We start from the raw sequence: 14914 nt of genomic DNA, 5'->3' as shown, positions 1-14914 counted from the left end.
AAAGATAAATGATTGATATAGGTTGAGTACGTATAAAATGACAAATATAATTTGAAATGTAAAAAATGAATAGTAAAATGACATAATAGAAATAGTAAATAATAGACACAGCTATTTATGAGGGGAAAATGTCAATTTGTCTCGTGAATTTAAAGGCAAATACAAGTTACCCCAACTCATTAGATAAATAGTTTATTTCATTTTAACTGATTTAATAAATTCTTATCGAAACTAAAGAAAACAAGATGGCAGTATCTGAAGGTCCAGCTATTGGTATTGATTTAGGTACCACATACTCGTGTGTTGGTGTATGGAGAAATGATACAGTAGATATTGTTCCAAATGATCAAGGTAACCGTACAACACCATCATATGTAGCATTTACAGAGACTGAGCGTCTCATTGGAGATGCAGCAAAGAACCAAGTTGCTAGAAATCCAGATAATACAGTCTTTGATGCTAAACGTCTTATTGGTAGAAAATTTGACGACCAGGCAGTGCAAAGTGATATGACTCACTGGCCATTTAAAATAGTTAGAGGCCCAAAAGACAAACCAATTATTAGTGTAAGTTATTTAGGTGAGAAGAAGGAATTCCATGCTGAAGAAATTTCTGCTATGGTTTTACAAAAGATGAAGGAGATTTCTGAAGCATACTTGGGACGCCCAATTAAGAATGCCGTAGTTACTGTACCAGCTTATTTCAATGACTCTCAACGTCAAGCAACTAAGGATGCAGGTGCAATTGCTGGTTTAAATGTAATGAGAATTATTAACGAACCAACAGCCGCAGCTATTGCTTATGGTCTTGATAAGAAGGGAACTGGTGAGAGAAATGTTTTGATCTTCGATTTGGGTGGTGGTACATTTGATGTATCATTATTAACTATTGAGGATGGTATCTTTGAGGTTAAGGCTACTGCTGGTGATACTCACTTAGGTGGTGAAGATTTTGATAACAGACTTGTAGAATTTTGCGTACAAGACTTTAAGAGAAAGAATAGAGGTATGGATTTAACTACAAATGCCAGAGCTTTAAGAAGATTAAGAACTCAATGTGAACGTGCAAAGAGAACTTTATCATCTTCAACTCAAGCTACTATTGAGTTGGATTCACTTTATGAAGGTATTGATTATTCAATTGCCATTAGTAGAGCTAGATTTGAAGAACTCTGTGCTGATTACTTCCGTGCAACTTTAGCTCCAGTTGAGAAAGTACTCAAGGATGCTGGTATGGACAAAAGATCTGTACATGATGTTGTTTTGGTTGGTGGTTCTACTCGTATTCCAAAGGTCCAAGCCTTGATTCAGGAATTCTTTAATGGAAAGGAGCCATGCAAAGCAATTAACCCAGATGAAGCTGTTGCCTATGGTGCTGCTGTACAAGCTGCTATCTTAAATGGTGAGCAATCTTCTGCTGTTCAGGATCTCTTGTTATTAGATGTTGCTCCATTATCACTTGGTTTGGAAACTGCTGGTGGTGTTATGACTAAGCTTATTGAGCGTAACACAACTATCCCAGCCAAAAAGACACAAGTCTTTACCACTTATGCCGATAACCAAAGCGGTGTATTAATTCAAGTCTATGAAGGTGAAAGAGCCATGACTAAGGATAACCACCTTCTTGGAAAGTTCCACCTTGATGGTATTCCACCAGCACCAAGAGGTGTACCACAAATTGAGGTCACTTTTGATATTGATGCTAATGGTATTTTGAACGTATCCGCTGTCGATAAGAGTACCGGTAAAAGTAGCAAGATCACAATTACTAACGATAAGGGTAGATTATCAAAGGATGATATCGAACGTATGGTTAATGATGCTGAGAAATACAAGGGTGAGGATGAACAAAACAGACTTAAGATTGAGGCCAAGAACTCCTTGGAGAACTATCTCTACAATATGAGAAACACTATCCAAGAACCAAAGGTCAAGGAGAAGCTTTCTCAGTCTGAAATTGATGAAGCTGAAAAGAAGATTAAGGAAGCCCTTGATTGGCTTGAACACAACCAAACTGCTGAAAAGGATGAGTTTGAACACCAACAAAAGGAAATAGAGACCCATATGAATCCACTAATGATGAAGATCTACTCTGCTGATGGTGGAATGCCAGGTGGAATGCCAGGTGGTATGCCAGGTGGTATGCCCGGTGGTATGCCAGGTGGAATGCCAGGCGGTATGCCAGGTGGTATGCCAGGTGGTATGCCAGGATCTAATGGTCCAACTGTTGAAGAAGTCGACTAATTATTTTGGTTACTTAAGACTGATAAAAGAATAAACGACTATTTACGCGTACTTTCAATTTCTACCTACTTTTACCATAATCATAGGGAAAGCACACTATTTATAGGCTGTAATTCCTATCTAGCCTAGGCTCTTTACATGAGCATTAGAAATATTCTACCAGATTCTCCCGCCATAAATTTGGCATTTCCTGGTTTATTGGTAAGTAATCAGATTATTCTGATTTATCCAATTTTTCAAAGAGAAAAGCGGAATATCTAGATAGCTTGAAATGAAGTATATTTTCTTGCTTATTTGAGACATCTAGTGCTTAGTTTAGCCTATTTTCCGGGTGATATTGAACATAAGATGAAGATTAGTCATTTAAGTGCTTTCTTTTCGTCATGAACTGGTATCTGTCATGGCTTAGTTTTGTTAATCTTTGGTTTGTTTTGAAATCGTTAATTGACTCAGAAACTTGTTTCGCTTTCAATTTGATGTATTGATCTACCTAATTGTGTAGTCATATGGATAAATATTCACTTTTTTTTCTTTTCTTCTGCTTGAGATCAATGCTTAAAAAGTTAAAATATATTGCCGCCAAAAACATGCATTTACCTCAGGGTAATAATATAAGGTTGTGAATATAAGAAAAAAATTATTATCTTTAAAATAAATAAAGAAATGAACTGAATAGAGGAATAAAGAAGAATTACTAAAGTCTATAAAATCAGTTTTTTGGAAACATTTCTTCTGATTGCATGAAATCAATATTAAAAAAAAAACTTATTATTTTGTTAAATTATTAATTTTTCAAATTAATAATATAAATTCAAGTTGTGCGCCAAACACATTCATAATTACCCATTTTCAAAAGAAATTAAATATATTAAATAACAAATAAAAAACTTATCAAAGCTAAAGTACACAAAAATCTCTTCTCAAATCACTTTTAGTAATACAATAAATAGATAAACTAGGTGATTATTATAAGCAAGTAAAATTTATTTTAAAAACTTAATAAATAGGAATTACAGGGAGTGGGAATCACATTAATATAAACTGAAATCATGAGAATTTTGTTTTCTTTGCTAATATCATTGTTTTTCAGTGCAAAGCTAAACCACTTTTCTGAGGCAAATACTATTTTAGATTTAAATAAAGTAAACAGTAGTAACGAACGTCAAAAGCTATATTCTGACTTTCTTAAAGAATATGGCAGTGATTACAATAAAGAGGTAGAAGAAATATCACGAGTAGAGTTAAAAAGGTTTGAGGGACAGACATACTTGGATTATACAGGTTCAGGATTATACCAAAAATCACAATTGGAGGAAATTTACACGGATTTTATAAATAATGCATATGGAAATGCTCATAGTAGAAATCCTTCTGCAGAATTGACCAATAGAAAATTATCAGAAGCTAGAGAGCTTTTGTTTAACTTTTTTAACATAAGTAAAGATACTCATACAATTATATTTACAGGTGGTGCAACTGGGGGGTTAAAGTTAATAGGAGAAGACTTCCCCTGGACAAAGCATAGTAAATTTTACTATACTAGAGTAAATCACAATTCAGTATTAGGAATAAGAGAATATGCAATTTCTAAAGGAGCTGAATTTAAAGCATTATCTTTCCGTGATGTGGAAAAAATATTAGCTGAAAGGGAAAGTAATTACAAAGAAAATAAAGATATAAAGTATGATCATATGTGTTTATTTGCCTATCCAGGTAAAGATAACTTTTCTGGAGAAAAGTATCCACTAAGATGGATAAAGCAAATACAAAAATATGGTTTATCTGATAATTGTGAATGGAAAGTTATTTTAGATGCAGCAGCAATGGTTCCTAATGAAAAATTAGATATTACAGAAGTTTCAGCAGATTTTGTAGTTGTATCATTTTATAAAATGTTTGGGTACCCTACAGGACTTGGTGCATTAATTTCAAAAACTGATCAAGTTAATAGATTTAATAAAGTATATTTTGGAGGAGGAACTGTAGTAATGGCTTCTTGTGATTCTAGATGGTGTAAAATGCGTGATAATCCGAGTGCAAAATTTGAAGATGGTACCGTTTCTTTTTTAAGTATTGTATCGCTTAAATATGGTATAAGTAAACTTCAGTATTTTGGTATGGATAAAATTAACAAACATATTTCGTCTTTGTCACTATTTACTTTTAAACTTTTATCTCAATTAAGGCACTTTTCTGGAAGTAATGTTGTTCATTTTTATGGAAGGTTTGCTTCTCCTCCGACTGGAGGTATCATAAATTTTAACTTACTTAAACCAGATGGAAGTTTTGTTCATTATTTTCAAGTTGAACAAATGGCATCAGATAATAATATTCATTTAAGAACTGGATGTTTTTGTAATCCTGGAGCATGCCAAGATTATTTAGGTCTCACTTTGGAAGAGATTCAAATTACAAGTGAAGTTAAGGAGAATTGTAGTGACCCAGCTGCAGGTTTAGCTGGTAAGCCACTTGGATCAATTAGGATCAGCTTTGGGTACCTTTCAACTTTTAATGATGTTTTAACTTTTTATGAATTTATTAAAACAAATTTTGTACATTAAACAAAAAATTTAAAAATAAATAAATATTTTTTTTTGAGTAGTTATTTAATAATAAAGTTCTTTAAGTTATGATTAGTTTCATTTTTATTGTTTGCTTCCTCAACCCATGCGAATGTATTGCATTTCTGTTGGTCTGATTTTGAACAACCCCAATATAATTTTCCTTTATTTATGCCAGGTTTGGTTACCTTCTTCTTTATGCATGGAATACCGTGTTTACAGTGAGGGTAGTTTGAAGAAAGCTTTTTAGATGAATCAGAGTTCTTACAATTTATTTTAAAGTCTTGGCTTTTAATTGTTTTATTGCATTGATTTTTAATTTCACCTTTACTTAAAACTAAAAACTGACTGATTGTACTTTGTTTTTGTTTGCATTGAGGTAAGTACCTTGAACATATACTTGGAGGTTTACTTCTACCAAGACTACACATAGATTCAGGTTCTTTCATCTTTAGAATTAGTAAAATAGGGCAATGATCAGAACCGTATATGTGATCCAAAATCTCACATTTTGTTGATTCTGATACCATTTCTTTTGAAATAAGAAATAAATCTATTCTAGCTCCTTGATTTCTAATCCTAGACTGATTCATCTGGTTCCAGCATGTGTATTTACTCTGAATTTTTGGATAATAGTGCCTATAAACATCAACTAAATTATATCTTTTAATCATTTCAGTGTTCAACTTTCTCATTTCAGAATATATTTGATCAAACGAAGATTTCTCTAAAATTTCAGTTGGGTTTAATACTTGGCAATCTTCCAATTTATTATCTCCAAGAAATCTTCGAAAATCTGCAAAACAATCTATTTTCTCCAATATAATATTAAAATCTCCCGCCAAAATAACTTTTCTTCCACACAAATGTTTAAGTACATGCAGTGACAAATTAAGGTATTCATGAAACGCTAGTCTGTACCTCAATCTTTCTGGGTCAACATTTTCTAATGGTTCTTCTTGGGTTTGATTTTGATTTTGTGTCTGAATCCCATTGAATAGAACTTGTTCTTTTTCTTCTTTTTCCTCTGTCTTGCTTCTTAGTAAAGGAACATACAAATTTAGCAATATAAAATGTTTGTGATCAGTAATCACACATCTACCTTCTCCATTTATTTCAGAGATGGTTACTCCATATTTATCTTTAATATTAGTAATACTTAATTCAATATCTTTCAAATTTTCTTCTTTCATCATTTGGTTTATGTCAAACTGACGGGGAGATGTCTCTAGCCATGAAAATCCCCTTCCCGCCTCAATTACCATAATAGTATCCTTTAAGCAGTATGTTGCAACTCCACTATATCTTTTATTATTCTCAGCAAGAGAAAAGTAGGATTCATAGTTTTCGGGGCATCCTGTTGAGTTGTTTAAATCCTCTTTAAAGCTCATCTTGCACTCCTGAATACATATGATATCTGGCTTTTCTACATTCAGGCAATTATTTTTTACCTCTTCATTTACACATATATTTTCAATTAATCTGGAAAAAGTTGATTCTGTGTAACCTCTTCTTTTCATGAATGATATTAAGCCATTTACATTGAACGAAATAATCGATAACTCCCTCATTTTCGTTAATTACTCTTGTTTTTTGCTTTGGCCTTGGTTTGGCCTTACTTTATCCTTACCTCTCACTAGTCCCACTCTATATTTCTAGTAATGCTCACACTCTTTTCGTTTTTTACTTAATTATTACCGAAAATAATCAATGAAAAATAGTAATAGTAAAATGTATGTTATAAAGAGTGTTGTTGTGGGTAAGTGAAAAGCAACAGCTAATAAACAAAAATACCTCCTTTTTTCAAGCCCTTGTAACTTTATTTCTTTTATACCTTACTTTATTTTGTTTATATTGGTAATTGTTATGGTTGGCGCCTTCCAACACATACATTATATTGGTCATTTAATGTTAGAGCGGGCGGGAAATGTGGAAAAGTAAAAATGTATGTAATGTATTAAAATAGAGAATAAATAATTAGGAAAAGAATTTAAAGAAAAGTAGGAAAGAGAAAAGAATAAAGTAGAAAGGAGAAATAAGATATATGGTTATTATAATGTATGAAAGAGGGGAAAAATCTAAAAGACTTTCATAAGAAGCTGTCTTGAGTTAAATTTTAAAATAAAATGATCAGAGATCTCGGTGGAAAAATATTTCATCCCGATTACTTGCTGTATTAGAGCGTTTACCAGTCTTATGTAGCAAATACAAAACCATCATCACCTCAAAGTACTTTAAAACTAACTCAAGATCCACAACTATTACTAAAAAAGACTGAATATTATCATTTATGATGGATATTAAATTTGTTTCTCATTCTTCCAGTACTAAAATAAGAAGTAGAAAGTGCGAATATTAAATCATAATATAGAAAAGAGAAATGTATTTTATTTGCTATTATAGTAGTAATTGAAGCAGCTCTTTTATTTTAAAAATATATATAATGGCCAAAAAATTCTTAAATTACTCGTCATCTTCATTATTACCAGAACTCTTTCTTTTTTTCTTTTTCTTCTTCTTTTCTGACGATTCATCATTGTCCATTATTTCTTGTTTGTCTTCTTCATTATGTTCACTGCGAACACTTTCGTGGCTTTTTCTCTTTTTCTTCTTCTTTTCAGATTCTAGTTGGCTAGGAACTGTACTTTTCAAAATATCCTGATTTTCAGAAATAGCTTCTCTCATTACATCAATATTTTTAGGTGGAGAAATACCTTGAGATAAGTATTTGAGACGGTCTTCAACTTGTTGTTTAAGCTTCTCACCAAAAATATTATTATTTGCTGTAGAAAAGTTATCTATTCTGGCTGCTATTGAGCACTTATTTGCTAAATATCTAGATATCCTACCTTTATTCTTTTGTGATGCCTTACCAATATAAGTGGATTGGAATAGTAACCCATACTTAGGAGTATTTCCCTTACTCTTTAAAGCTCTAAATAATGCTTTTTCAGCGCCTAATACTTGTATTGTTGAAGCCGGACTTTTTGCTAAATTAACCAAACTACCGGAATGAGCAATTAATCTTGCAGCTAAAGTATCTCCTAATAAACTTTGTAGATTTGGAGCGACATTATATAACCTGCTGTTAAGATATTCAATAAGATGTGATCTTTGTTTATATAATTCTATTAACTGTTTTGCAAGATTCTTAATCATATTTATATCATTCTCAGTAATATCTTGACCCATACTAATAAGAACAGAGGAAAATATATCGTCCTCTAAGCTGGGATCATCAACAATCTTTGAAATTTTCTTCCTAGTTTCCTCATTATCTTCAAATTGGTCCTTATTACCAATTAAAAGAGCAACTTTAAGAAATTTCTCTGTATCGGTAATAATTTTAGCCAATTCTGGAAAATGCCATGAGTACCATTCTCTACATCTCATTGAAAAAAGATTAATATCCTTATCAAGTCTATCTATTAAAGCAATAGACTGTACAATAGATTTATCTTGTTTATTTGGGTCAAATTGTAACTTATTTCTACTAAAACTGTGGCCTAGACCAACTTGAAATTTGTGTAAATCACCAATAGATGAATCAAAAGATTTGACTATTCTTGTAAAATGAATTCTAATACCTCTTAGTAATTCACTAATATTCTTATCAATAACCACTGGATATCCCTGATCTGATAGAGTTTTTCCAAGAGATGCATCTCCAACTCCTAAGTTGTATTTCTTCACCTTTTTAGGTAAATTCTGTATTAGAAAGGTTTTGAGTTCTTCAGTTGCATTACCATTTTGAATTTCCTTCATATTTTCCAGAGCCATTTCTGCTGTCTGGAAAGGAAAGAATGCAAAAAATTGTGCCACTTGACCGAATCTCATTGGATCTGCACATACTTCAATAACTGACTCCGTTACCTGACCAATTTCTTCCCAATTATCTATAGCACATAGCAAATAGCCTGCTGCACTTTCAAACAGGACATAAAGCTTCTTATTTCCAGACATTTTGGATTCTTGTAGTTGAATAAATAATATATCCAATTAGCCTTTAATATTTTCTTTTTAATTATTAGTCAGAATCACTTACTAATTAATAAAAACCTTTCTTTTCCTTTAGCAAGGTGATATGTAAAATGAAATTAGTTGCAATATTACCTGCGTCTTTAATCTTAATTAATTACTATCTTCTTTTCAAGAAGTTTAACTATTGAAACTAAAATGTTTATCTCTTTGTATCTAATTAACTTATTAAAGTTTCTCTTTCATAAATACCTCCTAGCCAACTTTACTTGTCCTCTTTTATTGTCAATTCTTAATTTATCTTGTCATTCGCGACACGAGACAGATATTTATTATTTCATTATATTTGTATTTATTAATAATAATAATCATTACTATTATTATTATTATTATTATTATTATTTAACTTTTCCTATAGTCAAATTATAACTATTTTATTCTTGAATTGATGGCGCCCAAATGGTAAAATACCGGTCATAAAACCGATACCGGACAATTTTGGCGCCCGTGTGTAAAATAGCAATAAATAAAAAAGGGGAAAATAAGTTAAAATAAATCAAGAATTAAAGTTCAACACACAAATTGCAAATATATGGAGGTTTATGAGAAATTTATAATAATCTATTCATGTAAATGTATTTATATAATATAAGTTTCCAATAACATAAATATAAAGAAATAAAGTGAGTTTTTTGTTACGAAATGAGCTTTAATGAAAGAAAAGCGTTTATACTTGTAGACACTTTAAATATAATTGCTATTCGTAGTTTGTTAAGATTTGAGCCAGTTCATTCTGCGTGGGGATACTTTTGGGATGTATTGACTTGACAATTTTTTGTTGAGCTAGAACCCAAACATTGTCACAGTCTTTAATAGACTCTGCATGATGAGCAACTATGAAAATATTGCAATGCTTGAAATGAGTGGCTAGTACTTTACTTATGTTTTGTTGTAGTCCTTGATCTCCTGTATTATTTGGGGGAGGTTCGTCAATAAGAATCATTCTGTATTGTTTTGAATGTATTACCAGCTTAGCTATAGAAAGGTACCTGAGTTGTGATCCTGTTAAAGATCCTGCATTAACATACAAATTATTTTTTATTTGAATAATAAAGGCTGGATCAAGCAAGCACTCATCTAGTCCTAAGGAAATTTCATAGTCAGTGAATTCCTCATATGGGTCTAGAAAGTCTCTGATGGTCCATCCTTTCAGTAACAAAGGCATTTGGGGAAGAACCCCAATAATTCTTCTTCTCTCCTTAATAGAAAGAATAGAAATAGGAATTTCATCCAGAAGAATTTGCCCTTTACTATATTCAACCAGACCAAGCAGAGCCAAGATTAGAGTAGACTTTCCAGACCCTGTTCTCCCCACAATACCAATTTTTTCAAAAGGCTGGATATTAACATTTATTCCATCCAAAACTACACTGTAAGATTTACCCATAATGTCACTATATCCTACCTCTAGATCCACAATCTTAACTCCTGTACGCTTTAAATCTGATTTAAAGGTCTCATTGAGAAGCTTGTGTCCCACGTTTTCATTTTCTAAAGTAATCTTCTTATTACCAAAGTTATTGAATCTATAATCTACAACGAAGAACAAATCATCATTAATTTCTTGAATTTCTATTGAGTCAAATCTCTTGTGAGTATTATAATTATTATTACTGCTGGTAACCTGATTCTGTATATTGGTGTAAACAGTATGGTTAAAATTCTTTTCTTTTTTGCTAATAATGAATGACTTAATAGAATTAGCAATAGTAGTTTTGTTATTCCCATTCAAACTTATATTGTCACTACCAGTTTCGGTACCTTGTCTGGATTTATTAGATATAAGAGTGAAAATCCTCTCAAAACTACACATATCTCTCTCCATAGACGCAAATCTATATGTAATTACGCTTGTGGTGTCTGAGATAAGTAAAGAGTATAGTAAGGCAAGATACCTCCAGTTACTTTCAACCGGTGTAAATAGTATAAAAATAACTAAAGGGAGAGTATATAGTTGAAGTCTGATAGCTGCCCACTGACTTGCAATGTGTTGAAGAAGTTCTATTCGTTGAAGATGCTCAATCTGGATAAGAAACTGGTTAAGAAGGTGCCCCTGTGCATTAAAGGCATGAATGACCACAATACCATTAATGAGCTGTGAAAAGAGGCCATACATTGGAGAAAGAACGGAAAGAGCAACTTTTTGTGCTCTAATGTAAGTAGAAATATAACGCTGACAAACTATTTTATATGTCATATAAGTAACCATTAATATAATTGGTAATGAATACGGTACTGCATAGCTTAATATTGATATTTGTATCAAGAAATCAATTGATGGAACAATTACTGAAGCAATTTTCTTGAGAGGGCTCTCATCCATTACCAACATATCTGTACTGAGTCTATTCATGAGATAAGAGGTGGGGGTTGAGTCAGAAAACCAAAACGGAGAAAATAGAATCTGGTGTATTAAGTTGTTGTGGACAATATTGGAGGCCTTTACACCCCCAATAGCTTCCCCAACAAAAAGTAGGGCACAAAGAACTCCCTGGAAAAGTACAATAAATGTGTAAATCCAGATAAAGTTTGGATTGTTATTGGAATCATTATAACTTATAAATGTATCGGAGTAGCGGTCAAAAATTGATTTGAGTATACAAGAAATAAGTAGTATTATACACCAGGTACGCCCAACCAAAGAAAAATACCACCAGTAAATTTCAAGAGTGTTTCTTTTCCCAGTGTTTATTTCAGTTTCAAGGAGTAAATCTGCCGGTAGGTTTACTGGCTTGTAAAATGTTTTATTGGAAGTCAGTGATAATGGAATCTCGTTGTTTAAAGTTGAAGGTGTGGCACATGTTTTAGATGATGTAGGGGTTGTTCCAATTATTGAATGAAAACTCTCTATGTTTATATTCTTGCTATGTAGAGCAGATATATGGTGGTTAATTCGGTGTATTACCTCCAACTCCTCATTTTTGGCATCAGACTTGTCCACCAACTTTGGCTCTGACGTCATGTGAAGTTCTAAATTTATTATATTTGAATCATTTGGCGCTAAACTTTGGTTACATGTGGACTCGTGCAAATTTTCTTGCATGCAACTGTTTCTTTGCATACATACCGGCGAAATAATTTCACCTTCCACATCACTATTACACACAAAATTATTTTCAAGTGAATTGTTGAGGTTGGGTCTGGAATTATTAATTAAAGCTTGGTACTCCACAAGTGAGCCCGAGAAAAATATATCGTGATTATTTAGATGCACGATTTGCAGGTTAGTTAAGTTATTCTCGGTTTCGTCATTGATAAAGTATAAAAGGGTGGTAAGGTCTATAGAAAGAACGGTTCTAGAATATGGGCTATTGAGGAATCCTTTATATCCAAAGAGCCTGGAGAATATTTTGGACCCCACATTGGGGTCCAGATTAAGGAAAATATCATCAAACAGAAATATTGCAGCCTCACTTTGGTGGTAAAGGCACCTAGCCAAAGCTACTCTGGTTTTTTGCCCTCCACTGAGTGAGGAACCTCCCTCATCAATAACCCTGAGGTCCCCATCCTTCCAAGATTGGAAATCATGTTGTAGCTGGCAAATGTCAGTAACAAGCATGTAGAGTTCTTCATTCCAAGGCTTGCCAAATAAGATGGCAGATCTTACTGTTCCCTGAGGAATCCAGGATGTTTGGCTGGAATAGGCATAGCAGAGATCATTGTCTTTACATTCAAGAATAGAGTTAATGACAGAAGTTTTACCACATCCAGAGGAGCCCGTGAAAATGATACATCTTCCCAAATTATTGGCTGAATTTTCTGAGAAACAGAAGTGAGATTTGATAATTCGGTGGCAATCAGAAATAAAAGAGTTATTGGGATTATCCGGGTACTGGTCATTCACTGATTGGTAGCTAGGAGACTTGCAAAATGACTTAAAGCATATCAACTTATTAGAAGACTTGCTTTCTCTTTTTTGGTCCGAAATCTTTGAATTCGAAAAGTCAATTGCTCCAGTAAATTCACAATTAGTACTGTTATCATCGTCTTCTGCAAAATATTCAAAATAATTATCAGAGTGGGAAGAAATGAATGTTCGAATTCTCAAAAGCGAAATAAGGCCTTCAATAAAAGTAACAGGAATTCCTCTAAGAGGTGAGGCAAGTGAGTGGAGTATATGGATTGAAGCAAGAGCAGAAGGAAGATCCAAGGAGGTTCCAATAAAAAGGTAGAAGATAATGAATACAATTAACTGAGTGGCTCTTTGAGTGTGGTATTCAAGAAAACTCCCAAACTGAGTTCTAACAAGACGCTTACGGTTTAAAGCAGTTTCTGTGTTTCTACTTTTCATAATTTTCTCAAAAGCTAGATCCTCTGCTCCCATAATTCTGATTACTCGAAGTATTCCAAGAATATCATGGCAAACCGAGAGTCTTTTGTCACGATACTCCATGAATGGTGCCTTGTAAATAGTCCCAAGTACTTGAAAGCCAAAGCTTGAGATAAAAAAGAATAAAAATGTAACAATTCCAGGTAAAGCTGCTACGAGGCCGACTTGTTTAGAAAGTAATTTCCAGGTTATCCAGATATTCACTGGTAGAAGAATGCAGTCTATTAACGAATTTAAGAATAGTTGAACTGCTGATATATCACCAACTAACATACTAAATACATCTGGTTCTGCAAGGAGATATTTAAGAGATTTGCTATAAGTTATTTTCTCTGGTTCGCTCTTAATTTTTGAAGAGTTTAAAATATCTTTGCAAATCTTAAATTCCTTATTATTAGATAATGAGTCTTCATCCTCTTCTATTCCAAATCGAATCTTACTAGAAATCTCATTCAAATCAACACTTAGAGAGATTTCATCTGATTCCCGCTCTCTTGGCTTTTCGGGCCCACGTGCAGATAAAAGCCTATAAAAGATTACTCCAGTCAGACCTGATTCAAGTCTCATTGTGACTCTTGCAAGGTAAAGTCTTGCATGTGCGTCTATCACTGACTTTAATAAATAAGCTGAGACAAGAAAAATACAGGAATTCAAAGTTCCAATGCCTTGATGATTTGAGACTGTTTGAGTAAAAACAATTGAACACAAACAACAAGAAAATAAGAAAATAAGCTTCAAAAACAAAGCATTTGCAATTGACCTTCCATATACTTGCAATAATGGAAGCCAGAAATGATCTTTTTTCTTTGAAAACGATTCTCTCAATCTATTAATCCAAATCAAAGGTGAGTCGCCATGAAAAAGTAAAGGATATCCTGGATTTGAGTTTGAATGAGTGATATATCTACTCCATTGAGAAAGCCAGAACAACTGGAAAAGGCTTGACATGAATTCCAACTTTTTTAAAAAAAAAATTATATTCAAACTTCTTATACCTTGCTTTTGGATTCTCGTGTATAAATTATTAAATCAATTCTTCTGATTTTCGTTGAAAAACAAATCGGAGTTGATTGATATGGTGATTCGAAAACTAAACAGAAACCAAAGGTCTATTTCTGTCGATGTAATGTATTTTAATCAAATATATTATGTATTTAAATACATAAATTACTATTATATATTATATATATGCATTACATAGTATGTATTGTTCAAACAGTACAACATAGAGAATACTTCTTCAAAATGAAGTTTGTATTATTCAATATAATGAATTACCTTTTAGTTGAAGATGGCCATCAACATCTTAAAATATTCAGTCTTTCAGTAAAGAATTTGGAAAGCCAATAAACTGACCAAAATGGCAATATTAAACACTATTCAATAATTATTAAAGATACACAGTTGAAAATGACACCTTATTCCACTATTTTCAGTCTTAGTAACTTAAAATATAAGGTGACAAATTATCAAAATATCCAGTTACTCCTAATAATGCTCAGAGATAAGATGTTATGGTATGAAATAATCTAATCTGATCAAGTACTTTAAAATACGTAGTGTGCTTCTACAGCACCTACAATGGTTTATATACTTATTGCAACAAGCTGTTATCCAAAAATCAAAAAGCAGAACAATTCCAGAGTTGTGAAGTTTATAAGGCTTTACCCCTCGCTACTGTTCTTGATCCTAATATTTAAAATAATATTCATTCAGTTAAATAAATAAATAAATATATATAT

At 32.5% G+C, this 14914-nt stretch overlaps 5 protein-coding genes across 5 annotated transcripts; 2 read left to right on the top strand and 3 right to left on the bottom strand.

The window, feature by feature from the left end:
• Positions 1-245: 245 nt before the first annotated feature.
• Positions 246-2243, top strand: cubi_00424 (heat shock 70 protein; the record flags this gene model as incomplete). The annotated part of the gene is made up of 1 exon (XM_029017438.1): positions 246-2243. The coding sequence occupies one exon, from the start codon at positions 246-248 to the stop codon at positions 2241-2243; it is 1998 nt and encodes a 665-aa protein (XP_028873927.1).
• Positions 2244-3292: 1049 nt separating this feature from the next.
• On the top strand, positions 3293-4804 carry cubi_00423 (molybdenum cofactor sulfurase; the record flags this gene model as incomplete). The annotated part of the gene is made up of 1 exon (XM_029017437.1): positions 3293-4804. The coding sequence occupies one exon, from the start codon at positions 3293-3295 to the stop codon at positions 4802-4804; it is 1512 nt and encodes a 503-aa protein (XP_028873926.1).
• A 41-nt stretch (positions 4805-4845) lies between these two features.
• Positions 4846-6375, bottom strand: cubi_00422 (uncharacterized protein; the record flags this gene model as incomplete). Its single annotated transcript, XM_029017436.1, has 1 exon — positions 4846-6375. One exon carries the CDS (start codon positions 6373-6375, stop codon positions 4846-4848), a length of 1530 nt encoding a protein of 509 aa, XP_028873925.1.
• Positions 6376-7267: 892 nt separating this feature from the next.
• cubi_00421 (uncharacterized protein) lies at positions 7268-8767 on the bottom strand (the record flags this gene model as incomplete). Its single annotated transcript, XM_029017435.1, has 1 exon — positions 7268-8767. One exon carries the CDS (start codon positions 8765-8767, stop codon positions 7268-7270), a length of 1500 nt encoding a protein of 499 aa, XP_028873924.1.
• A 772-nt stretch (positions 8768-9539) lies between these two features.
• cubi_00420 (uncharacterized protein) lies at positions 9540-14120 on the bottom strand (the record flags this gene model as incomplete). Its single annotated transcript, XM_029017434.1, has 1 exon — positions 9540-14120. The coding sequence occupies one exon, from the start codon at positions 14118-14120 to the stop codon at positions 9540-9542; it is 4581 nt and encodes a 1526-aa protein (XP_028873923.1).
• Positions 14121-14914: the final 794 nt, after the last annotated feature.

This window comes from Cryptosporidium ubiquitum (assembly GCF_001865345.1).
Source record: "Cryptosporidium ubiquitum isolate 39726 chromosome Unknown contig_14, whole genome shotgun sequence".
Lineage (NCBI taxonomy): Eukaryota > Apicomplexa > Conoidasida > Eucoccidiorida > Cryptosporidiidae > Cryptosporidium > Cryptosporidium ubiquitum.
The sequence above is the reverse complement of the archived record's forward strand: the minus strand, read 5'-3'. Positions and strand labels throughout refer to the sequence as shown.